We start from the raw sequence: 22,730 nt of genomic DNA, 5'->3' as shown, positions 1-22,730 counted from the left end.
AGATCCCAAAGCAAGCACTTCTCAATTCAGGACCAGCTTTTGTGAGGCCCTAAGAGGTGATACGAAATAATTAACTTCCAAATCCTGCCCCAACTGTTTGCACTGTGAGAATATTCCTCAAACTAAACAAGTCCTCATTCCAATACTGAACAAATGTTGAGACTTTTGTTTATTTTTATATGGGAGGAGGCTTTGGGGGAAGCAAAGTAGCCTAAAACATCCTCCCCGTGGAGTTGAAAAACCTCCAGATGACTGACAAATAATCTTGTTCCCCTAATCTCAGATCTAATGTCTTCCTTTTCCACTGACATAAGAAATATTCTCCTGATTTTTTTTTTTCTTTTTTCAGTACTAGGGATCAAACCCAGGGCCTGGTGCACGCTTGGGCTAGTGCTCTACCAGTGGACTGCAACCCCGACCCTACTCTTGTCTTTAGCCTTTTAGGTTCTTTGTCCCTTCTGCTCGTACCCAGAGATTAAATTTGCATATAAAGGGAGCGTGCATTTTGTCTAAGTGAATTCTATTGATTCTAGCCCGAGCTATCATAGATAAAAATAGGTCTCTGTCCTTCAAGGCAAGAAAAAACAAACTTCAAATAGCAACCTCTCCTCAGAGTCCCAACCAAATTCCTATTGGTTGTGCTTCTGCTGGTCCTAGAGCTCATAATCTGTAGGAAAGACAAAGACCTCTTTCTCAAGGTAAGAAAAAAAAATACAAAAACCATTATTTATACCATTCCAACCATTTGTGCTTTTACTCGTCTCTGTGTTTCTCTCCTTAACGACTAGCTGAACTGTAAATGTTGCTGACAAATCTATCTACCTGCCCTCTGTTGTGGGCCATTCTTGATTTCACCTATCTATATTTTGTTGCCATTCCATACTGAAAAACTGCTCAGAATAAGACTTGCAAACTTTGCCTGAACATTTGCTTCGTTCACTATAATGAGTACTTTACAAATATTATCTATCTCATCTCACCTGCATAATCATTTCATAGAAATAATAGTGAGAATCCCTGCTTTACAGATGAGGAAATGGAAGTATAGAAGGATATTTTATTTAATCTGTAAATGTTTTCTATGAAACTTCCTCGAGGGAAAGATGAAATCTCTGTCAAAGGACTTTATAATAAGAGTAAAGTGCAGGGCAAACACTGCTATCGCCTGCTTCATAACGGGGCACAGTGAATGTTTGTGGAATGAATGAATGAGTAAACATCAGTGGTGTGTACCATGTTTTGTGAAAGTAGAGTTCCTAGAATAATGTGAAACATAAATCCCACAGGCACTTGTGTGATAACTCCGTAGTCCTTCCACAGTACAAGCTAGTTTCTTTCTTCCTATCTTCTCTAATTTTACAACCAAAATGATTGTCTGATTGAATAGCTGTAAAAGGTCATGATGAATTATTCTGTAATATTTGAAATGTTACACTCAGAAAGGTCAAACCTTATTTTTCAGTATGAAGTATCATAGATTTGTTTCTCCTGGGTGCTATTTCTGTTTTCAAAGGAAAGACGGCAAGAAATTTAGAGCAGGGCGCCCTCTTGAGGAAATTTTAGCACCTTGACACTGAAAAAATGACTCCGGGTAAATAACGTACACGACTAATGAAGCTCATAAATGAAATATTTAAAAGTAACAGTGACCAAATACCCGTTGAGAAAGACGGTTTTGAACTATCTAATCTAATTAATACAGCACCTGCAAATAAAACATGTAAAGTGAGAACAAAAACTTCTGGAAGTTATGCCATTTCTTTATACTCTGTCCTTCCCATAATTTACTTATATTTATTAAGCACCTACTTTGTGCCAGGAACTACAATAAACAGTGGTCAATAAAACACAGCCTCTGCCTTCGTGGAGCTTATGTTGGTGAAGGAGATCACAGTGAAAGGAAGCAAATAGACAAGTGAGTACAAACTCAGAAAAGTACTATGAAGGAAGTGGTAAGTGATTAAAGAATGACAAAATAAATTCTATTTTGTTTTACAACGGGAGTCCCTCTGAGAGGAGATAATCAAACTGAGTCAGTTGGCTTTTGAGCCTATTCTAGATTGCTCGTCTAATATGGACAGTCAGGGATTCCGCCATCCTAACCTTATCTCTGCCCTAACCCCTGGACTGCGTTCATCCCGGCTCTGGCCATGAGGGCAAGCGGGCCATTTCCTGCACCCCAGGAGCTGCGTTGCTGCTCTAGTGCTGCCCTCCAGCCCCGCATTCTTTTCTGAGTCGTCTGCTTGATTAACCAACGTCTTTTCTGCTGCTACTGACAGCCCCTGAATCATTAGCACCGTTACACCAAAAGGCCCCGCTGCCAACAAAGTCAAGGATGTAGAGTGTCTGAGAAGATGGAAGAAACAGAACCCAGCTGCTGCTATGCCTTGAGTGGGGAGGGATAAGTAGGCAATTTTAGGCAAAGAACTTGGTCATGCAATACTTCTGCTCACTTTGACCTTGAACTGTCTGTGGCAGCAAGCATAAGGAGGCTTCCAGTCAGAACTGGAAGAAAGAAATTAGATCTCAGAAAAGAGCCCTAAAGAACTATTTTTAGAGAGTTCTGTTTTGTTCCAAAACCCTCATATTGTGCAGGCGCACCGTGTAATGGCTGGCCTGCATCCCCAACATTGTATTGCTCTTGGTCTTACATTGAAGCTTCTTTCTCCAGATTGGAAGATCTGTTTCTTTCATAGGGAGAGTACTACATGCAAGTGGATGGCCTATGAGGACTTCTAGATTGGAGTTCATGTCCACTTGAGTATGGGATATGAACTTTGTGTAAGCTGCTTCTCCTTTAGTTCTTTTTGTAAATAACTCTCTTCAAGAAAACTACCACCCGTCTGTATCACACAGAGGACCTTGGACAAGATATTGCACTCCTTTAAATCTCAGTTCCCTAACCTGTGAATTTGGGGTTTAACGTTTCTGCTCACTTCACAAGTTCATTATAATATATTGGTCAAAATATGCTGAAAACAGTACAACCACATATTGTTCTTAATAGATAGTAATTTGGAAAATACACTAAAAGCTATAAAATATACAGACGCCTTTGACCAGCAGTTGGGTTCTTGATAATTTCTTTTTATGAAAAAGCTTTGTGAAAAATGTGTGCATCAAAACATTTTTCTATAATAGAAAACAGTGGAAACATTCCAAATATTTAGCATTATTAGACTAGATAAATAAAATGTGTTGCCTTAACCCAGTAAAATATTGATCAACCACTGTGTAAATTATATTTCTATGAGAAAGTGTCTAGAAAGAAACATAAAAAATTATTAGCTTAGTGAGTCTTGGAAGCATTGTTTCTTTGATTTCTTTCTCTGAATGTTATACAAAATTATTAAAATACTCAAAATATTTTAAAATTTAAAAAATGACTCCAAAGTAAATTCTCTCTCCATCCTTCTCTCTCCCTCCCTTCCTCTCTCTCTCTCTCTCTCTCTCTCTCTCTCTATTTTTCCTCTCCTCTACTCCCTCTCTATATTTAGGGAAATTATCGTTTCATGAAACTTTTACTTACACGTAGAGCAAATTGGATGCAAAAGGATCTAGAAGAGATGACACCTTTGCACCTGACCACCCGGCACAAGAGCCCTAAGTGTCTGACACTTCTCCTGAAGTTTATGGCACCAGGCGAAGTGGATACACAGGATAAAAACAAGGTAATGCCTGACTAACATGGAGGATAAATGAGAGCAGAAAGCGAATGCTTCCTTTTGAGATGTGTAACCTCAGGTAAGATTGTGTACATCACCACCCATACATATGGTAGAACATGTCTCCATAAACCCCAGTAAAGTATCTCTCTTAAATTCTGTCATCTCGTCCTTCCAGCTACCATATGATCGGTAGGATCTCCTTTTTACAGATGGAGAAACTGAAACAACAGAAAAGTAAGATTTTGCCCAAGATACAAGGGTTAGAACGAGAACTTAAAAATTTAGGCCTGTTTAACTCCAAAGTCTAATAGCTGATAGAAAGTCACAATGGTTCCTGTAAGTAGACAGATTTGTGTTGGCCGTTTGTGTTGGCCATACTCTGCCCTGGGCTTCAGCATAAGATCTCTTGGGTTCAGTCCAAAGTCTGTGACTTACGTGTTCTGTGTCCTAAAGCAAATTACTTAACTCCTTGATACCTCAATTTTCTCATAAATGATAAAAAAAGGATAGTAATATTATTGAGCATAAAAGAAGACAGTATCTACAAATTGCATAAGACGATGCTCAGTGCATGGTATATTCTCCATAAATGTTAGCTGTAAAATAATCACTAGTTTCACGTCAGATCTAACATCTGCTCTAGCATTTAGCTCTAGGGTTTGTTACCTTCCCTGCTCTAGATGTTCAGATAGTGTACACATTGGTCATTGTTTTGACTGATGCTCTGATCGTTCTTTCTAGGTAAAGAAAGTTAGACAAGAGCAATAATCCTTTTCCTTTCCACCAAGCCCTTCATCACACAGTCTTGTTAACTCCAATCAGCCCATGTAATTAAAACTCTAGTAATCTACTGGGTTTATATTGAATAATCTTTTCACTCTCATAGTATTCTTTGTATCATCTCAAAATTTGCTTAATAGAGTTCTGAGATCGACTTACTTTACCAGCACCATACATTAATATTATTCCTAACTCATGGCATCTGTAATGCTAATATTTCACGGAAAAAAAAAAAAGCACTTTGATCAATCCGCAAAGACTCATTACCATTTATGAAGCTTCCCATGTCTTCAAGCTTCATAATGCTACCCCAGAACAGTGTAGGCACTTCCTGCTTCCTAGTCTGCGTGTGCCTCTTTTATCGAACAAGGATGGGCAGTTATGTAATCAGATGGGGGGAAACAGCTGCATCTTGTCCAGGCAGGCAGACACAGGAGAAGACAACACAAGCTTAAAGAAGTGACTTTGAAACTATTTGTGGTAAAGGATCAATTCTCTCTATTTTTTAATTTTTTTAAATTTCTAATCTGTTATAGTTCAGTTGTTTCATAACATACATGAATAACCAAAATTCAACTTTAAATGAATAACTTGAGCATTCATTTCTCAAAAAGTGATATAGAATCAGCCAAGAAGGATGTGAAATGATGCCCAACATTATTAATCATTCAGGAAATGCAAATCAAAATTATAATGAGCTAATTTCTTTGTAACTTTTATGATGCATTATCACAAAAACAGAAAATAACACCTGTTGGAAGGATGTGGAGAAATTTAAACCCTTATTCCTTACTAGTGGACGTAAAAAATTAAATGTAGAATTACCATATGAGACAACAGTTCTACTTTCGGGTATACACCCAAGAGAACTAAAATCAGGAACTCAGACATGTGTCTGTACATCCATGCTCCATAGTAGAGTTATTCACAATAGCTAAAGCATGAAAACAATTCAAATGTCCATTGATAGATAACTGGATAATCAAAACATAGTACCTATGTCTAGATATACTGTGGACTACTATTCAGCTTTACAAAGGGATGGAATTCCGACATGTACTACAAAACAGATAAACTTTTCATAAACATGCTAAGTGAAATAAGACAAACAGAAGACAAATCTTGTGTGGTTCCACTTCTGAGGCACCTAGAATAGTCAAAGTCAGTGAGACAGAAAATAGAATGATGGTTGCCAGGAATTAGAGGAAGGTGGAAGTAACACGATTAAATGGGGATAGAGCTTCAGTTTGGGAAGAAGAAAAAATCCTGGAGATGAATAGTGGTGACGGGTGCACGATAACATGAATGTGCCTAATGCCATTGAACGGCATACTGTAAAACAGTTAAAGTGGGAAATTTTATACTATGCCTATTTTGCCACAGTTGAAAAATAGAGTTACTAGAAAAATAAAAAATGAAGCCATAGAAAATAAAAACCAAAACTTTTTATTACTAGGCTGAATATATATTTTAGTAAATATAATTAGAATAAACAACATATAAAAAGGAATTACAGAAATGATACTGTTTATGGAAAATGTTGTAGGCATTTAATTGCCATTATACTTGTGATTTTATTGTGTTCTGCCGTTGCTACTAATCAAAAGTAATGAGTCAAACAGTGACTTCATATTGTAGATACCTTCGGAATGAATGCCATCTATGTCACTGTCTAGTTTTTAATATGACAGATGAGCTTCATTCTACTCTTTATTTAACTGTAGATTGGATTGATGGATATGCTACTTGCAAAGGATAATATATATGTAAACTCATTCTATGTTTTCCCTTAATAATTCTCCTAATGAGGAAAGCAGTCTTACAGAAGTATATTCATGAGTGGTTTTCAGACAACCTCTACAAGTTCAAGGCAATCATTTTAAGCTTTCATTTGAAATCAAATACTGCTGTGTTTTCAAAATGTCTCTTTTCATCAATAACTAGGTCTAATACTTATGCTATAAAATGATAATTAAATATAAATTTTTCTTTTGATATAAGGAATGGATTCCAGATCTATAAATATCCCGTGCAGATATCTTTTTTGGATAGATATTAACATTCAAATCATCTATCAAATTCCAAAGTGATTCGTGATGACCAGATATGCAATATCAAGATTGTCACTGACTTCACTGATAATTGTTCATAAACTATTGGGCTGCTTCTACCTTACTTTTTATTATTATTGTTAGTACTTGAACTAAATAACTCTAGATTAAGAGTACAGACTCTGGGGCTGGGGATTTAGCTCAGCGGCAAAAGCGCTTGCCTGGCAAGCACAAGGTCGTGAGTTCGGTTCCCGGTACCGGAGAAAAACCAAAGAAAAAAAAGAGTACAGACTCTGGAGTCAGACTGCCTGGGCTAACAATCTCAGTTCAGCTGTGTACTATTTTATGTCCTTGCAAATTATTCATCCTTCTTGTGTTTGTTTACCTCATCAGTCATATGCAAATTATAGAGTGCTTATCTCCCAGAGATCTGATGATGACCATGTAATGCAAACTACATAGAACGCTTATGACAGTGCCTAGGACAATGAAAGCTTGGGTGGAGTTACTTGTTATTTCGCTCTGCTTTTAATTGCCAACCTCTCCATCTTGCAGCAAACAGCTCTGCACTGGAGTGCCTACTACAACAATCCTGAGCACGTGAAGCTGCTGATCAAGCACGATTCCAACATTGGGATTCCTGATGTTGAAGGCAAGATCCCACTGCACTGGGCAGCCAACCATAAAGATGCAAGCGCTGTGCATACAGTGAGATGCATTCTGGTGAGTAGAATGGTACTGTAGACCTAAATGCCTTAAAAAAAAAGGAAAGTTGACTTCTCCGGCTTTTGAAAAGCATATGTATGACTTACAAAGAAATTATGAACCAAAGAATACAACAAATATGTGGCCCCATCTCCAAAAAGGTAGATTTCAACACCACTGTTTAAGACCACCTGGAGGTTGTGTCCACACCCCCACACCATTCAACTTCGTGTCCCCTAATCAAATGCTTTCGTGATTTTGCATTGCTAATTCTCTTACATTGTTTTATATTTGCTTTATTAAATAATGAATAGATATAAGTGAATATCAGTATACATGATAAAGCATACAGAAACAACAAATTCATGTCCTCACTGCTGAGTTTAAGAAAAGGTACATTACCATTATACTGTGGAAACCCCCGAGTTGAATACTCCTGTTCTCTCTGTCCTCAGAAGCAAAGACCATCCTCAGTTTTGTTTTTTTTTTGTTTGTTTGTTTGTTTTTTTGTTTTTCTCCCGTACTGGGAACCAAACTCATGACCTTGTGCTTGCCAGGCAGGCACTTTTGCCGCTGAGCTAAATCCCCAGCCCCCATCCTCAGTTTTGTGTTTGTCCTCTACTGATTTTCATTAGTTTGACCTCATATATTTGTATCTATACACAATGTACTGTTTCATTTTTAATGTTTTTTTAATTTTATATACACAGATTCATGTTGGCTGTATTCTTTAGGAATGTGCTTTTCCTGTTCAATCTTACGCTTGTGATTTTATCTACATTACTGTATGTTATCATAATCTATTAATTTTACTGTTACATGATATTCCATTAGAATTTCTTCTGCTATTGAGAGATGTTTGAACTATTTTCAGTTTTTTGTGTTTTATAAACATTGCTACTTTTGAGCACTTTTGAACATATGCAGGGCATATAATTAACTGGTTGTTGCATGTATAAAGGAATGCAACTGATTTTTTTGTTCATTGATTATATTCCTAACCAATTTGATAAATTACTTATTAATTTGGAATGGTCATAAAATAGGTTAATTGAGGTTTTCTAATTACTCTATCCCAATTTACAGCTTTACATGCTATGGTAGTCCAACATTTAGTTTTATTTGCTTTCAATATACAAATTAGACTTTTGAGACACAAATTAGATTTTGATGTTATTCTTTCATATACAAAGATTAGTTTTACTTGCCTGTTCATAAATACCTTTGCTCTCCACTTCTTGAATCTCAAGCTTTCCTTCTAGTGCTACTTTTCTAAGAACTTCAATTCTTTATATAGATTTGTGAGTGTTAAGTGTTTTTAATTGCTAAAATTGTTTGTCTTTCAACCTGGCTCTTGAAAAAATAGATTTCCTGTGTACACATTTATACGTAATAACTTTTCTCAGCTTTTTCAGGATATTATTTTGTTATTTTCCGCCTTCTATTATTACTCAAGGAGTCTGTTTTTGGTCTAATTGTCATTGCTTTATGGATGATCTGTCTTTTCACTTAGACTGCTTTATAAATTATTCTCGTTGGTGTACTACAATGTGTGTAGGTGTGACCTTTTAAAAAAAATGCTGTTTGGTGTGGTGGCACATGTCTATAATCGCAGCTCTCAGGAGGCTGAGACAGGAAAATCATGAGTTTGAGGCCAATGTGGGCTACGTAGGAATTCCCCCACCAGCCTGGATTATATAGTTAGACCCTGTTGGAAAAAAACAAATACAAAAATCCTGTTTAGTATATACATTCTGAGTACAGTATCTCAGTTTTGGAAAATACATAACTACAGTATTATCTCTTTAAATATTGCTTTTCCTTCATTCTCCCTACTCTTGTCATAAGGTATCCAATTTTATATCTTTTAAACCTTTTTGTTGTCCGTGTTTCTGGACTTCCTTTTATATTTCTATCTCTTTGTATCTCTCTGCTCATGGGTAATCTTATCAGATCTATCTTCCAGTTTACGAAATCTTTCTCTAGCCAAGTCTAATCAGTTGTTTACCCTTTCTATTGAATGTTTAATCTTAGTGACTCTATTTTTCACTTCTAAAACTTCTATTTGGTTCTTTTTCAAATCTACTGTATCATTATGATGGTTTTTCTTCCTTTCTTGCTTTCTATTTCATCTTTATCTTCTCACGTATTTAATAGATTGTTATTTTGTATTCCTTATGTGTTAATTTCAGTACCTGAAGTCACTGGAGAGCAATTTGCATTCCTGTTATCCCTTTTACACTCTGATTTGTCCTTATTTTCTCTTAGGTAAACACATCTCACTCATTACAAGACTCAAGGGACTAAATTATACTTTATAAATTAAAATAAAATAAAATAGACTCATTGCAAAAGAAGAGCAAAATCTGATATGACCCTTCAGAAAGTTCTCAAATTGAAGTCAAATCCAGGTTTGGCTTTGGGTATGACCAAACCTGAGAAGGAACATTACCTGGGGTGAGGTAACTTTTCAGCCAAAGCAGTTCCAGAAAGTTAACAGTTAAGGGTCCTTGACTGAGGAAATAAGGCCTTACTTTTGAAGGGAGACTAAAGCATAATGTCTCCTACAAAGACCCAAAAGAGAAATAAACTATCAGTTTATTTATAAAGAAATAAAATTGAATCACAAGTAAACATACTAAAATTTTAAAGTTTCCAGTTCATTCATAAAAGAATTACAAATTAAAATGTCAATGAAATGTCTTTTGTACTTCTAAGGGGAAAACTGTAGTAAGTTTGATAATACCAAATAATTAATTTGTGCCAGCATGTGGGCAAATAAAAACCTTTACAAGTTGACACGGGTGTGTTAATTGGTACAACCATCTGGAGAGTGATATCTTTTGCTACCTAACCAAGAGAAAAATCTCACATATATTCTATAAAAGGCAGGTAGAGGGAACATACTCTTTGCAGCCTTATTTGAAAAAAATAGAAATAACTATCCCTTGGTAGGAGAAGGAATAACTAAACCATGGTTTATTTATGCAGTTCAGCAAATGAACTGGTAGCAACAGGGCCATGAGTATAATACTGAAAGGAAAAGTTGCCAAAGGATATACATGGGTACTAGCACAACATAAAGGGTGCACATATATATATATATATATATATATATATAGTATATGTAAGTATAGACCTAGTTGTGCATATTAATTGTGTATGGGTGTGCACACATGTACAAAAATACAAAACACAGCATTAGCTGAATCCGTAACAGATGCAAAAGCTCATTAGGCAAAACACTGATACCTTTTTAATATAGTCAGTACATGGTAGTTATTAGATCCTTTCTGTACTTTCTAATAAAATATGAAAATAAATTTTTAGAGATTTATACTGTACACTTTTTCTGGATTTATTGGTTTATTTGTGCTTGCAGATAATATAGAGGTTTTGTTTAGAAAACTTCCATCAATATTTATGCTACATAAATTTATCGAGGGTTCCACACTTGTGATGTCTGGTTTCTTAAAAATAGGATGCTGCTCCAACAGAGTCTTTACTGAACTGGCAAGACTATGAGGGCCGCACACCTCTTCACTTTGCAGTCGCTGATGGAAACGTGACAGTGGTTGATGTCTTAACCTCATACGAAAGCTGCAATATAACGTCTTATGATAACTTATTTCGAACCCCACTTCACTGGGCAGCTTTACTAGGTAAGTTGGCTGTAAAGAAAGGATCGACAGTAGGAGGAATGCATGCATGGAGGAGAATTTCTGTACCTTCTCTTTTCCTGTTGCATTTCACCTCCTATGTAATTAATTTTAAGTGACACATTGAATGGTTTTATAAACTAACTCCCCCTACGGTATGCTTAATTTTTAGTAATATAAGGTTATTCTCCATTAGCCTGGTGTGGGGGCACACACCTATAATCCCAGGACTCAGGAGGCTGAGGCAAGAGGATTGCCACCAGTTCCAGAGCAGACAGGGCTCTGCAGTCAGTTAAGACCAATTTGAACCTCATAGCAAGAACCTGTCTCAATAAATAAGTAAACAAATAAATAAATTTTTATATTATTCTGTTAAATATTTTTTTTCTGTTAAATATTTTAATGTCAATATGTTTTAACTTTTCTTATAAAATGAATGACAATTCATTGACAACATGTAGCATAAACCTCTTTTCACAGTCACTGCCTTCATTTTAGGGGAGGAGGGCTTCAGTTTTATGTTTGTGCTGAAATCATGATATTTTGGTTTTTTCATCATATTTGCTTTTTACTTAACATTTTTGGGTGTCACATTTTTAGATGAGAGGCTTTATATTATGTACATGTTATATATATGTAGATGTTGAATTTTTCGAGGGTATAATTTAAGAGACTTTCTTTTAGTAAAGACATTCTACGTACCCATTCATCATCATTGTTAAAAGATCAGTAAACTGGTCTTTTTTCTGCTGTCATGCTGTTGGCATTTTCAGAGGTTTTTTTCTTAATTTTTTCACTTTGTTTTCTGCTTTGGGTATATACATTAACTTTGTTATTATTATTTGGTTTTGAATCGCCTGGTGTTGTAGAAGGCTATTTAGCCTCTATTCGTGATTATTTTTAAATTTATCAAAAGCATTTTTAAGCCTGAGATAAAGTCAAAAGCAATTCTTCACCTGTTGACTCCTACATATTTAAAACAAAGGATTGCAGCACAATTTATTGTAATTTTATTTTTTGTTAAAATACTAATTATTTTCTTGATCTTAATTTTAAAGTTATACATTGTGTCTTTTGATTTTTATATTTATATTCAGGTTTTATGGTCAAATTTTAAATTATTATTTAGACTTCATTTTAATGTGTAGTTTCATGCTTTTTTTTCCTTTTGCTTTAGAATGTGGGCATAGTTGCTAACTTTGTCTCCACAGCATTAAATAACTTTTTAATTCTCTAAATTTTCTTTCTTTCTGCCTCCTATATAGGTTGCAATTTAGATGGTATTTTCATTTCCTTCTGTCATGTGTATTTCTTTAAATCTCATCTTACTTCCTTTTACCTCCTTCCACTACCTTTTCATGTCCGCCTGCTTCATTCTTAGGGCATTCTCTTTGTGTCATAGACGCCGTCTCTCTTTGCGCTAAGTTGAAGATGCCAGTTTCCTGACTTTTTCCTCTGGATCCTTCTTTTCAGAGGTATGCTCTTTGTCTTTCTGATAATGTACCTTTTTGTCTGTCTTAGAGTGTATTTTTCTTTGATCTTTACTGACTTTTTCTCTTTATTCAAACAAGATGAGATATATTTAGATTACCTGTGAAACATAGGTTGCCTTTCACCCTACATTTGCATTAGGGCGACTCTACCTTAAACTGTGTATGAAAAATGACTGTATGAGCACAACTGTCCTTCAAATTCTGTTTTTATATCTGATTGGCATTCATATATCCTTGCTCTGCTAATATGGCATCTTCTTCACTGCCTGGCTCCCTAAATACACTGTCATAATCGAGTGTGGAACTCAGGTTTCCTATATATACACTGTTTATTAGCTTTATTTATTCGTTGATCTTTTCTACAGTTCTTTGTTTGTAGAAATCACTTCCTTCACACGGTGCTGCAGAGTATTATACCACCTCTTCATACCTGCCCCTTGTTTTGTGGGATTTAAAATCTCTGTGTAGATGTTAAGAGAGAGAAATTAGAATGCATCGTCAGGAGACTTCGGAGATAGAAGAGATTGTATTATTGTTTGTCTACCCGAAGAACAAGTGTGAACACCTGTGTAGTTCTGGTTGCTTGGACAGTGAAACCTTGAGACTAAGGACAGCAAAGCCTATGAGCACCTGAATCTAAAGCACCTTCCCTCCTTTGTTGCAGGCTGTTTTCCAGAATGAAGCCAGGGGATTCAATGAGGTGATACCTAATTGAGTTTATTTTTACTCCATCTGGCAGTTATATCCAGGGCCATTTCCTTCCTGATGGAAACATGAAGTTTTCAGTGTTGTTACTTTTCGCCTTTGTTCTGCCCTATCATCATAGGCTAGTGAGAAATTAGAAGAGGGGTTAGGGGGTGCTGCTGGTCAGGAACCATGCTGAGTGCTATATGAGCACATAGGTGCTCATCACTTTTCTTACCCCTTTCTTTTAAGTAGATTATGAATTACTTAAGGTTCTTTGTATGTGATAACTTTCTTGTCATGTCTGTCCTCAGGCCATGCACAGATTGTCCATCTCCTTTTAGAAAGAAATAAGTCTGGAACTATCCCATCTGACAGCCAAGGAGCAACACCCTTGCACTATGCAGCTCAGAGTAACTTTGCTGTGAGTAAAACAAAACAATTCTTTTTTCTTAATTTTATTTTTATATAATTTCAGATTCATGTGCAGTTGCAAGAAAATATACAGCAACATCCCATACGCCCTTCACCCATTTTAGCTGTATGGTAACATCTAGTACAATATGATAAACAGGAAGTTGACACTGACTTTATTCAAATTTCACTTTTATAAACACTCATTTGTCTGTACTAGTATAGCACTTATCTTTAAATAATTGTTCGCATTATTGATTCTGACTCAGATGCAAGTGATAGCTTTTGTAAAGTTGTTAGTCACATAGGAAATTTTATGCAGTTTTTATTTTAATGTTCAATGTAATTTCTATTTTATGGTAAACATATCTCATCCTTTTCTTGCTTCTGTAGCACTAACTATATCTTAGTGTGCAGCAGTCTGTAATTATCCTGGAACTGGAAAAATCTGGCTGGAATCTTGACTGTGCGGTTTGCTAGCTTGACCTTACACAAGACTCCTAACCTCTCAGAGTCGTTTCTTTGTATGTAAAACAAGAACAAGTATACATTTTCTTTATGATAGTTTTAAAGGTTAGTTATAATAGATAGGTACCTACTATAGTTGTTTGGATAGAACAGATACTCAAGAAATAGAATGTTTTCTTATTACTATTGCTATCATTGTATGTATTATACATTTAAGAAAGCAAACATGAGTTTTTATTTCTAGAAGTATTTACTCTTAATATTTCTCTTATAGCTCTTTATAATTTACAAAGCACTTTCTTATCTGTTATGTCCTGATCCACCAAGCAGTAACTGAGTAGTGTCTAACTATTGTTCATATTCTAACTAGTTCCTGAATATGAATGGCCCCCAAGAACCAGGGACTTGCACACATTAAAGCAGTCACAGTTCTGCATGGGTGTGCATAGTGATACCCTTGGTTTCATTGAATTATAGTAATACTATCATCAGAACAGTGTGAGTCCAACTGCTTGACCTCTCCAGATGTTTTATTGAGTACTCAGTTGCTAAAATATCTTAATTTCACATCCTTCTTAGTCTCTGATATCCAGAACAAATATACATCTGGTCCTTCCTTCTTGACAGTCCCAAAAGTTTATTCAATTTATACCCTAGAATTTTGACAAACTATTATCCCCCAACAGCTCAGAAAAAATAAAAGTAAATGTTTGAGGAGGGATCCTTTCTTATTACAAATAGATAAAAAATTCACTTTACCCAGGTTAGTCAATCTATGTAAATGAGAACTCAATCGGTATTCAACATAAGCCTATTATGTAGGTCATATCATCCCATTCACAGATTTTTTTTTTAAAAGCCAAGATTCGAAGAGGTTAAATGACTTGCCCATGATCTTGAACCCAAGTTTTAGACCTCAAGTTTGTTTTTTAGGGTTTCTTTTGGTACCAGGAATCAAACTCAGGATCTTGCACTTGCCAGGCAGGTGCTTATGCTGCTGAGCTATATCCTTGGCCCAATAGAACTCAAGTTTAATAAATGAACAGGTATCAGTAATTAAATAACTGTATTAAGAAAGAATTGTAGGATGCTATGGATGTTTAGTCATAGAAATATTTGCTGTAGATAATGTTCAGAGTTGATTTTCAAAAATCAGCTCCAGAGTTATTTTTAATAATGATGCAAATTTTCTAAACTCTGTGATCACTTTGGCCTCTATCTCATAAGTGCCAACACTCTTTGAAAAACACCAAAGAACAACAACAAACTCTACAAATATTTGTCATTAAGAAAAATATACACAAAAAAAGAAAACAAAAATATACACAACAAAGAAATGTTTTCAAATTAATGAAAGAAAACAAGGCCAAAAAGTCAACTTTTAAAATTCTTGGCTGGGGATATAGCTCAGTGGCACGGGTGCCTTCCTGGCAAGTGCTAGGTCCTGAGTTCCGTTCCCAGTACCAGAAAAAAAATTCTGTTCTAGATTGAAATATATTTAGTGTGCATACTTATTAGATCTTATGAGCACTCAGCCATTATACCTCAGTGGGTCAACACTAGTTTTAAGACGAGGAAACAATGTATGATGCAGTGAAAAAAAAGAGGGGGGAGGCTGTGATTTAGCACTGGCTTCTACTCCTGTGTTTACCATCAATATTGATATGACCTTGAACCTAAATTTCTTCATCTGTAAAATGAGGGAGCCCTTGAATTTATTCTTTCTGTAAAATACTTAATCAGTATTATATATATTTTTGGTCAGCTCACAGCCTCCAGACATCTCTTTATGAAACTATTTTGTATCCATTTAAACAAGTTTTTTGGTCTTCCTAAAAATTTGTAAGAGTCTGAGTTCTGAGTGAAGAAGTAATTTTAGAATGATGGAGTGTTAACCCCCTTTAAAATTGCCACGTATAATCAGGATTATCAAGGGACCTAATTTTTGTGTGATTCCACAGGAAGGACATTTGCATATAAAAAATGCTAAATAAATATTTTACTGAACACTGCATTATCTTAGTAACCATGTCACTATTCAATAAAGGTATTAACCACCTTTTAAAACTTTAGTAACAAAATAGACTACAAGGCAATATTTACCTTCTCTGGAGGCATACCTAATTATCTGGGTCTCTACATGTGAAATGCTCAAGAATGCTTTAATGTTACCCATTATATCAATGCCCATTGTATCAACATCTATAATGTTGCCCACTATATTCTGGGTCTTTTAATTGTTACCTCCTCTAACAGTGGTCTAAAAGTTTTCAAGCTTGATTGAAGATAATTCTCAATTTTGAGGTTGTTGAATAAGGGAGTTGGATTATAGTTTTGAAGGGTTATGGAAACTAAAACCCATCAGCACAAAAGAATATTATTTTCAATGAAAAGTGTACTTCTGTAAAGTCAGTTTCATTTGATTCAGAAGCAAGGGGAAATACTTTGCTTCATGCTGGAAATCTCATAGAACACTTTTGTTGTTACATAGAAATGCTGCTCTGTCATCTCAATCTTTTAACGAAGTTTTTTTTACAGGAAACAGTGAAAGTATTTTTAAAACATCCTTCAGTGAAAGATGATTCAGACCTGGAAGGAAGAACATCCTTTATGTGGGCAGCAGGGAAAGGCAGTGATGATGTCCTTAGGACCATGCTGAGTTTAAAGTCTGACATTGATATAAACATGGCGGACAAATACGGAGGCACAGGTAGGAACTGATAGACAGGTTCGATTTGCTTTCATTCAGGTTCCAAAGGGTAGGCTGTACCATAAAGTCTGTGAAATAGTAACCCGAAAGCATTGTTCCTAATCTAATATCGTGTGAATTTGCTCTTCATTTTTTGAATTTGCCAGGATATCACTCTAAAGGCTTCATTCCTTCCAAATATTATATCCAAATTTAGAATATATTCCTACCAGATGAATGGTGGCATTTGATTTAAAAACCAGTCACTCCTTTTACTTGATCATGGAAACTCTTCTCATCATTTATCTTTATGTTAAAAAAGCATAAACTTATATTTTAAAATTATGCATATTTAGTAATTAATTATATTTAGTACTTATTAATTATATTTTCAAAAATATAGAATTGTGTGTAGGAAATGCACACATCTAAGTGTTCTCTCGCCCGTTTCACTTACTGTGCATCTTTCTCAGGTCTTAGTAGCATGACTGCACCCTGAATGCCTCCTTGGGGTTTTGTTTTGCTTTGTTTTGTTTTTGTTTTTCTTCCGGTACCAGGAATCGAACTCACGACCTTCCACTTGCCAGGCAGGCGCTATGCTGCTGAGCTAAATCCCCAACCCCCTGAATGCCTCCTTTTAGAGATAACTTCCCATGACTGCGCAAGCTTCACACCTTCAAGTCAGCCTGGAAGAAAAGCTTTCACTGCATGCTTCTTCAGCCTCTTCCTCTAATAAGAGAGCCCTTTAACTATGTACTGGTTACCACGAAACACACCTTTCTCAGCATTAAGTTTCAACTTGGAGTTCTCTTCCTTCTGTCCTACATCCTAATTGCAAGTCCAAAGGAACAAGAAAAATCACGCACTAGCACTGTAACACTGAATAGAATAAAAACTTCTGCCGGGGTTCACCGTGTGAATCAGGTGATTCAGATAAATAAACTATTAAGAAGGAGAAAGCCATCAGAAACATATGACAACTCAGTCCTGGACCTGAGGCACTGCAATCAGACGTGCGCTGTCAATAAGCACTCCATTAAAATCTTCCGGTAGGGGGCAGTAGAGGGAATCTGGAGAACGAGGAGGCGGAAATACAGCCTCCTCTCTACTTCCTGTTCTTGTTTCCAGCACGGCCCGCACCAGCCTGGCACCCTCCTTCAACGCCGCAGTGACAGTTTGTGTCAGTGACAGTTTCACTCGGCATGTTTTTCAACGTTTCACAGTGCCAGCCTCAAACCACCCTCCTCAGAGATGCCACCGCCCGCCGAGAAGAGCCCCTTCTCACGGGCCTGAAATTGCACTGACAGAGCTCGTCTAAGATTTTAGGTTTTGATAATTCTGTCTTTTCTTTTTTATTTTTCCAGTTACAGGATCGGGAGCTATTTTCTGCATCTGCTACCTCTGTACATCAGATACCTGAAGTTAGTTCTCCTTCATCTTTCCAATTCAGTACATAGCTAACGATTCTTTATGTTGAATCTTCTCTGTCAAAATGTCTGGCCAAGTAGTTTCTGTCTGCTGACTGCACCCTGACTCATAACACTGGTGTATTTAAGAAAAAATTCTTGTCCTTCAGCGAAAGTGAAGTGTTTACAAATGAAAGGATATGACTCTGGAATTTTCTGCAAACACGGTCACAAGTGTTGGCGAATGGATGGTGGTTAGTCGAGATGAGATTAGCTATGTATTGATGACTGTTGAAGGTGGCTGACGGTTGTATTGAGTTCACGGGACTATTGTTTTTTCTTATAAGTAGTTTGAAGTTCTCTGTAATACAAACATTTTTTAAAAATGTAAGGTTCTGACCGGGTGTGGTGGCTCACGCCTGTAATCCCAGCACTGGGGAGGCTGAGGCAGGAGGATCATAGCAAGTTCGAGACTAGCCTCAGCTACAAAGTGAGCTCAAGGCCAGCCTGAACTGCATAAGTGAGACCTTGTCTCAAAAAAAAAAGACATAAAACAAACAAACAAATAAAAATGTAAAGTTCCTATGTAAACTAATAGCACTTTTTCGAAGAGGAAGCAACAATCATTAAGTCTAAGGTTTTCAAAAAAATAAATACAAATAGAAATGGGAATTTCCTTTAATGTGATTATTAGTTATATCTTTCTATTAACTGAAATTTTATCTACTGTCTTAAAATTTGGCATTGATACTATAGAGTATTACCTACAGAGCATTTCATACTTGGTGCCGTGTCACAGAATTGTACATTTCAGAATAAGAAGTTACCTTAAAATTAAGCTTAGCTCTAGGATTTCACATCATGTGCTTCAGAACAGATTTCTGTAGAGGTACCTGACGTAGTGCTGAGGGAGTAGACGGTCAAGCGGATAACCCTTGACCCCTTATTTATTTTATGTGTTGAGTGTTACAAAATTTTATTTTGGGAGGAAAGGGGTTTTTAGGCTCTAAAAATGTGAAAGTCCCTGAACTGTCACAGATATTTATCTTGCTTTTATTTGCCTTATACTATTCTCACCAGTGGTCTTTCAGTTTCTGGTTCCACAGTTCCAGTACAGTGAACCTACTATTTTCATTGTAGCCTAACTCTATGGGAATGTTCTTCTTTATGTTGAGCCTAAATGTGACAACTGAATGTTCAGTCTGTGCTCTCTCCATGTAGTAGCACTGCAGGTATGTAAAGTCTCTCAGACGCGTTTGAATCTCATCCAGCTCGAATGAACCCACAGTCATTTAGGTCAATACTTCAGAAACTCAAGAATGTGTAAGCATTCCTAGAGGTTTTTGTTTAAATGCAGGTTCCAGGCTGCATGTACAGAGACCCTATTTTAATCCTGTTGAGACTTGTCGAGTCTACCTCCATAATACTCTAAATCGGGGCTGGGGATTTAGCTCAGCTGCAAAAGCGCCTGCCTGGCAAGCGCAAGGTCGTGAGTTCGGTTCCCAGTACCGGAGAAAAACCAAAAAAAAAAAAATACTCTAAATCTCTCTGCTTCCCTTCAGCTCCGGTCCTACCACCCACATTCAAGCCACCATCACTTTTCACTGCTTATTGAAATTTGTTACCTGGTTTCCTTGCTTATACTGTAATCTCCTCCTATCAGCTAGAGTGACCTGTTTAAAACAGATTGGACACTGTCACTCCCGTTTCAAGCCCTGCTGGTCTTTTTTCCCCTTGTCACTTGCGTCACTTTCACAGTACTGCAGCCACCCTTGCCTTTCTTAAGCACACAAAGTAATTCATGTCCTGTAGTAATTGTTCCCTTTCCCCCAAATCCTCTCTTAGTTATATTTCATGTCTCGAATGTATAAAATACTTTCTATTGCATTAATTATCGCATTCATCACTTAACCTAAGAATTCGTTGATAGGGTTTATCAGTTAGAGTTCACTAAAGGAACAGATTCAATATAAAATATATCTGTGATTACATAAAGGCTTTACAAGGTAGGCTTACAATGGCCACTTGTGGACTGCCCTAGAAGCCCAAAGGAACTGGAGATGAACATCCAAAGGCTAGAGCAGACACTGAAGCTCCTCCCAAGAAGAAAAAGGAAAACTTCCTTCTTCTTTCCCTTTTTATTCTATCCAGGATACAAGCCTCCTGGTGGGTGCCACCCACAGGCAGGGTGGATCTTCCTTCCTCAGGTTGTGGCCTATGTGTCAGCCATCCACGGACATACCTAATGCTTTACTAATCTTCTAAGGGGTTCTTGACTAAAGTCAAGTTGACATTTCATAATTAACGATCACACAGTAGTTTTTTTGTGCTTTTGCTGTTTATTTTGCTTTGCTTTGCTTCCCTTTCTAGAATGTAGCCTTATCTATTTTGTTCCCAGGATTATAGTAGTACCCGACCCAAAAGTCTGTATTTTTACAGACATTGCAAGTTTGCTCGTGCGTTACCTTTTATGGAAGAGACACTGTTCTAGGCATTCTAGAGCCATAATACCTAGAAAGAACCTGTGTAATCCTCTGAGCTATTCAAATGGGCCAATTCAAACCTAAAGAGGAACAGCATAAGTCAGGCATTACATTGGAGTAACAAGCAGAGACCAGCATAACAGTAAACACACATAGCAAAATTATTCTTTAAAATCACTTAGAAGGAACCAAAGAGAAGACAGTACATAATATCTCAAGTTTTCTCCAATGCTGAAAATAACTGATTTCTTAAAAATTGAGCCCTGAGAAAATGGCTTGCATTGGAAGCCATGCTATATGAAAAATATACTCAATGCAGCAAGATGTATGTGCATCAGTACAGATAGGTACACAGAACAACGAAAGAACTAGCACACATAGCCAGTTGAAAGAACAATGGGCTGATGTCCACAGTCATATGGCCCCTTGGAGACATGTGTTTATTGAGGGGGAGAAATGCCTGCATTATTTAAATCATTTCTCTTCGTCACTTTTGTTCTCTTCCTCTCCTAAAAGAGAAAAGATTTAATAAACTGGTGTCTGAGAATAGGATACAATTTCAGACCAACAGGATGGACAGGAATAAAACAATGAGAAGAGCAAGGTAGAAGGAAAGGGGAAAGGTATGAGTAATACATATGAGTAGGAAGAAGTTCGAAATCTATACAAGTAACAAATAAACTGGAGAATCCTTAAGATTTGGATTGCATTAGTTAAAATAAGAAAAGGTTACAGTTTGTCACTTTCTTTTGCTTCCTCTTTAGCTTTACATGCCGCTGCCCTTTCCGGCCACGTCAGCACTGTGAAGTTATTATTGGAAAATGACGCTCAAGTAGATGCTACTGATGTCATGAAACACACTCCCCTTTTTCGAGCCTGTGAGATGGGACACAAAGATGTAATTCAGACACTGATTAAAGGTTAGTTAATATGAGTACTCTGATTGAGTCACTCACAGAATATAGAAATTTTTGCACATTCAACTTGAAATAAAGCTTTCCACAGCAGAGATCCACGCGGTAGAAGAATTAAGGAAAAGTGCCAAACCTGACATCAGGAACTTCCAGATCCATCTCAAGCCCCACCCCTATTGGGAGTTGTTTAACTTTGGAAAAGTCCTTCACTACGGGACCCTCAGTGACAAGTGCTGTAAAAGGGGAGTCATTCCTACCCGAGCCAATACACAGGCTTGGATAACGTGAAAGTAGGCGGTGTATATGGAACCATTTTAATGAGTGTGAAGTATTTAAGGCACTCTAGTCACATTTGTTTAACCTTTATTTTTGGGTGCTGGGGATGAAACCCAGGGCCTCACGCATGCTAGCCAAGCACTCTACCCCTGAGCTACATCCCCAGCTCAACTTCTATTCCTTTTGGTAAGTGCAAGCTACATTAGACATTTTAATTTTTTTCTTTTCAGGTGGAGCAAGAGTAGATCTAGTTGACCAAGATGGACATTCACTTCTGCACTGGGCAGCACTGGGAGGAAATGCCGATGTTTGCCAGATTCTGATAGAAAATAAGATCAATCCAAATGTACAAGATTATGCAGGAAGAACCCCTTTGCAGTGCGCTGCATATGGGGGATATATCAATTGCATGGCTGTGCTCATGGAAAATAATGCAGACCCTAACATTCAAGACAAAGAGGTAGAAATCCTGGGTCTTTTCTGTATTGTTTGCTACAAAGCGTTTATAGTATTTCTTCTTTGTTGTAAAGTTAAATAAAACAACAGTCAACAGTTTACCAAATGAAGAGATCACTCACAAAATCCCATCTGATAAGTATGATTTTTAGTGGTCCATGTTCTCTTCTAATCCTCATCTATAGCTATATATAATTTAAAATGGCCACAGTATAAACTGGGAACAATATTATAACTTTTATTAATAAATATAGATAGCACAACATAAATATATGTTATATGGTTTTACAGACTACTTCTTTTCATTCACCTAAAGTTACTGTCAACATTTTCTCATTTATATATAATCTTTTTCATAGTCCTGAATGCTTAATGTTGCAAAATTCTAAGAACTTTACGTGTAGTAACGCGTTCCTTAGAACAACTCTATAAAAGGGTTATGATTATTACTGCATTTACAGTAAAGAAACTGATACTCATATTTACTCTAAATATGTAAATAATTACCCCTACCATGATATTTGGAACTGGGAGGTGAGGATGTATATGTGTCTTTTTTTTTTTTTTTTTTTTTTTTTTTTTTT

The 22,730-nt window shown here is 36.5% G+C and overlaps 1 protein-coding gene across 3 annotated transcripts in view; it reads left to right on the top strand.

Annotated features, from left to right (window-relative positions):
* The window catches only part of Invs (inversin), a 138,841-nt gene that overhangs the window by 82,518 nt on the left and 33,593 nt on the right, over nt 1-22,730 (top strand). For all 3 annotated transcript variants that reach the window (XM_005382810.2, XM_005382808.2, XM_013513189.1), the window contains 7 exons: nt 3,498-3,671; nt 7,055-7,222; nt 10,686-10,866; nt 13,355-13,464; nt 16,461-16,632; nt 21,265-21,420; nt 21,921-22,150. In XM_005382810.2, the coding sequence (XP_005382867.1) occupies nt 3,498-3,671; nt 7,055-7,222; nt 10,686-10,866; nt 13,355-13,464; nt 16,461-16,632; nt 21,265-21,420; nt 21,921-22,150 (1,191 nt within the window). The remainder of the gene's footprint in view (nt 1-3,497; nt 3,672-7,054; nt 7,223-10,685; nt 10,867-13,354; nt 13,465-16,460; nt 16,633-21,264; nt 21,421-21,920; nt 22,151-22,730) is intronic.

This window comes from Chinchilla lanigera, unplaced genomic scaffold, assembly GCF_000276665.1.
Source record: "Chinchilla lanigera isolate Chin_1 unplaced genomic scaffold, ChiLan1.0 scaffold00018, whole genome shotgun sequence".
NCBI classification, from domain to species: domain Eukaryota; kingdom Metazoa; phylum Chordata; class Mammalia; order Rodentia; family Chinchillidae; genus Chinchilla; species Chinchilla lanigera.
The sequence above is the reverse complement of the archived record's forward strand: the minus strand, read 5'-3'. Positions and strand labels throughout refer to the sequence as shown.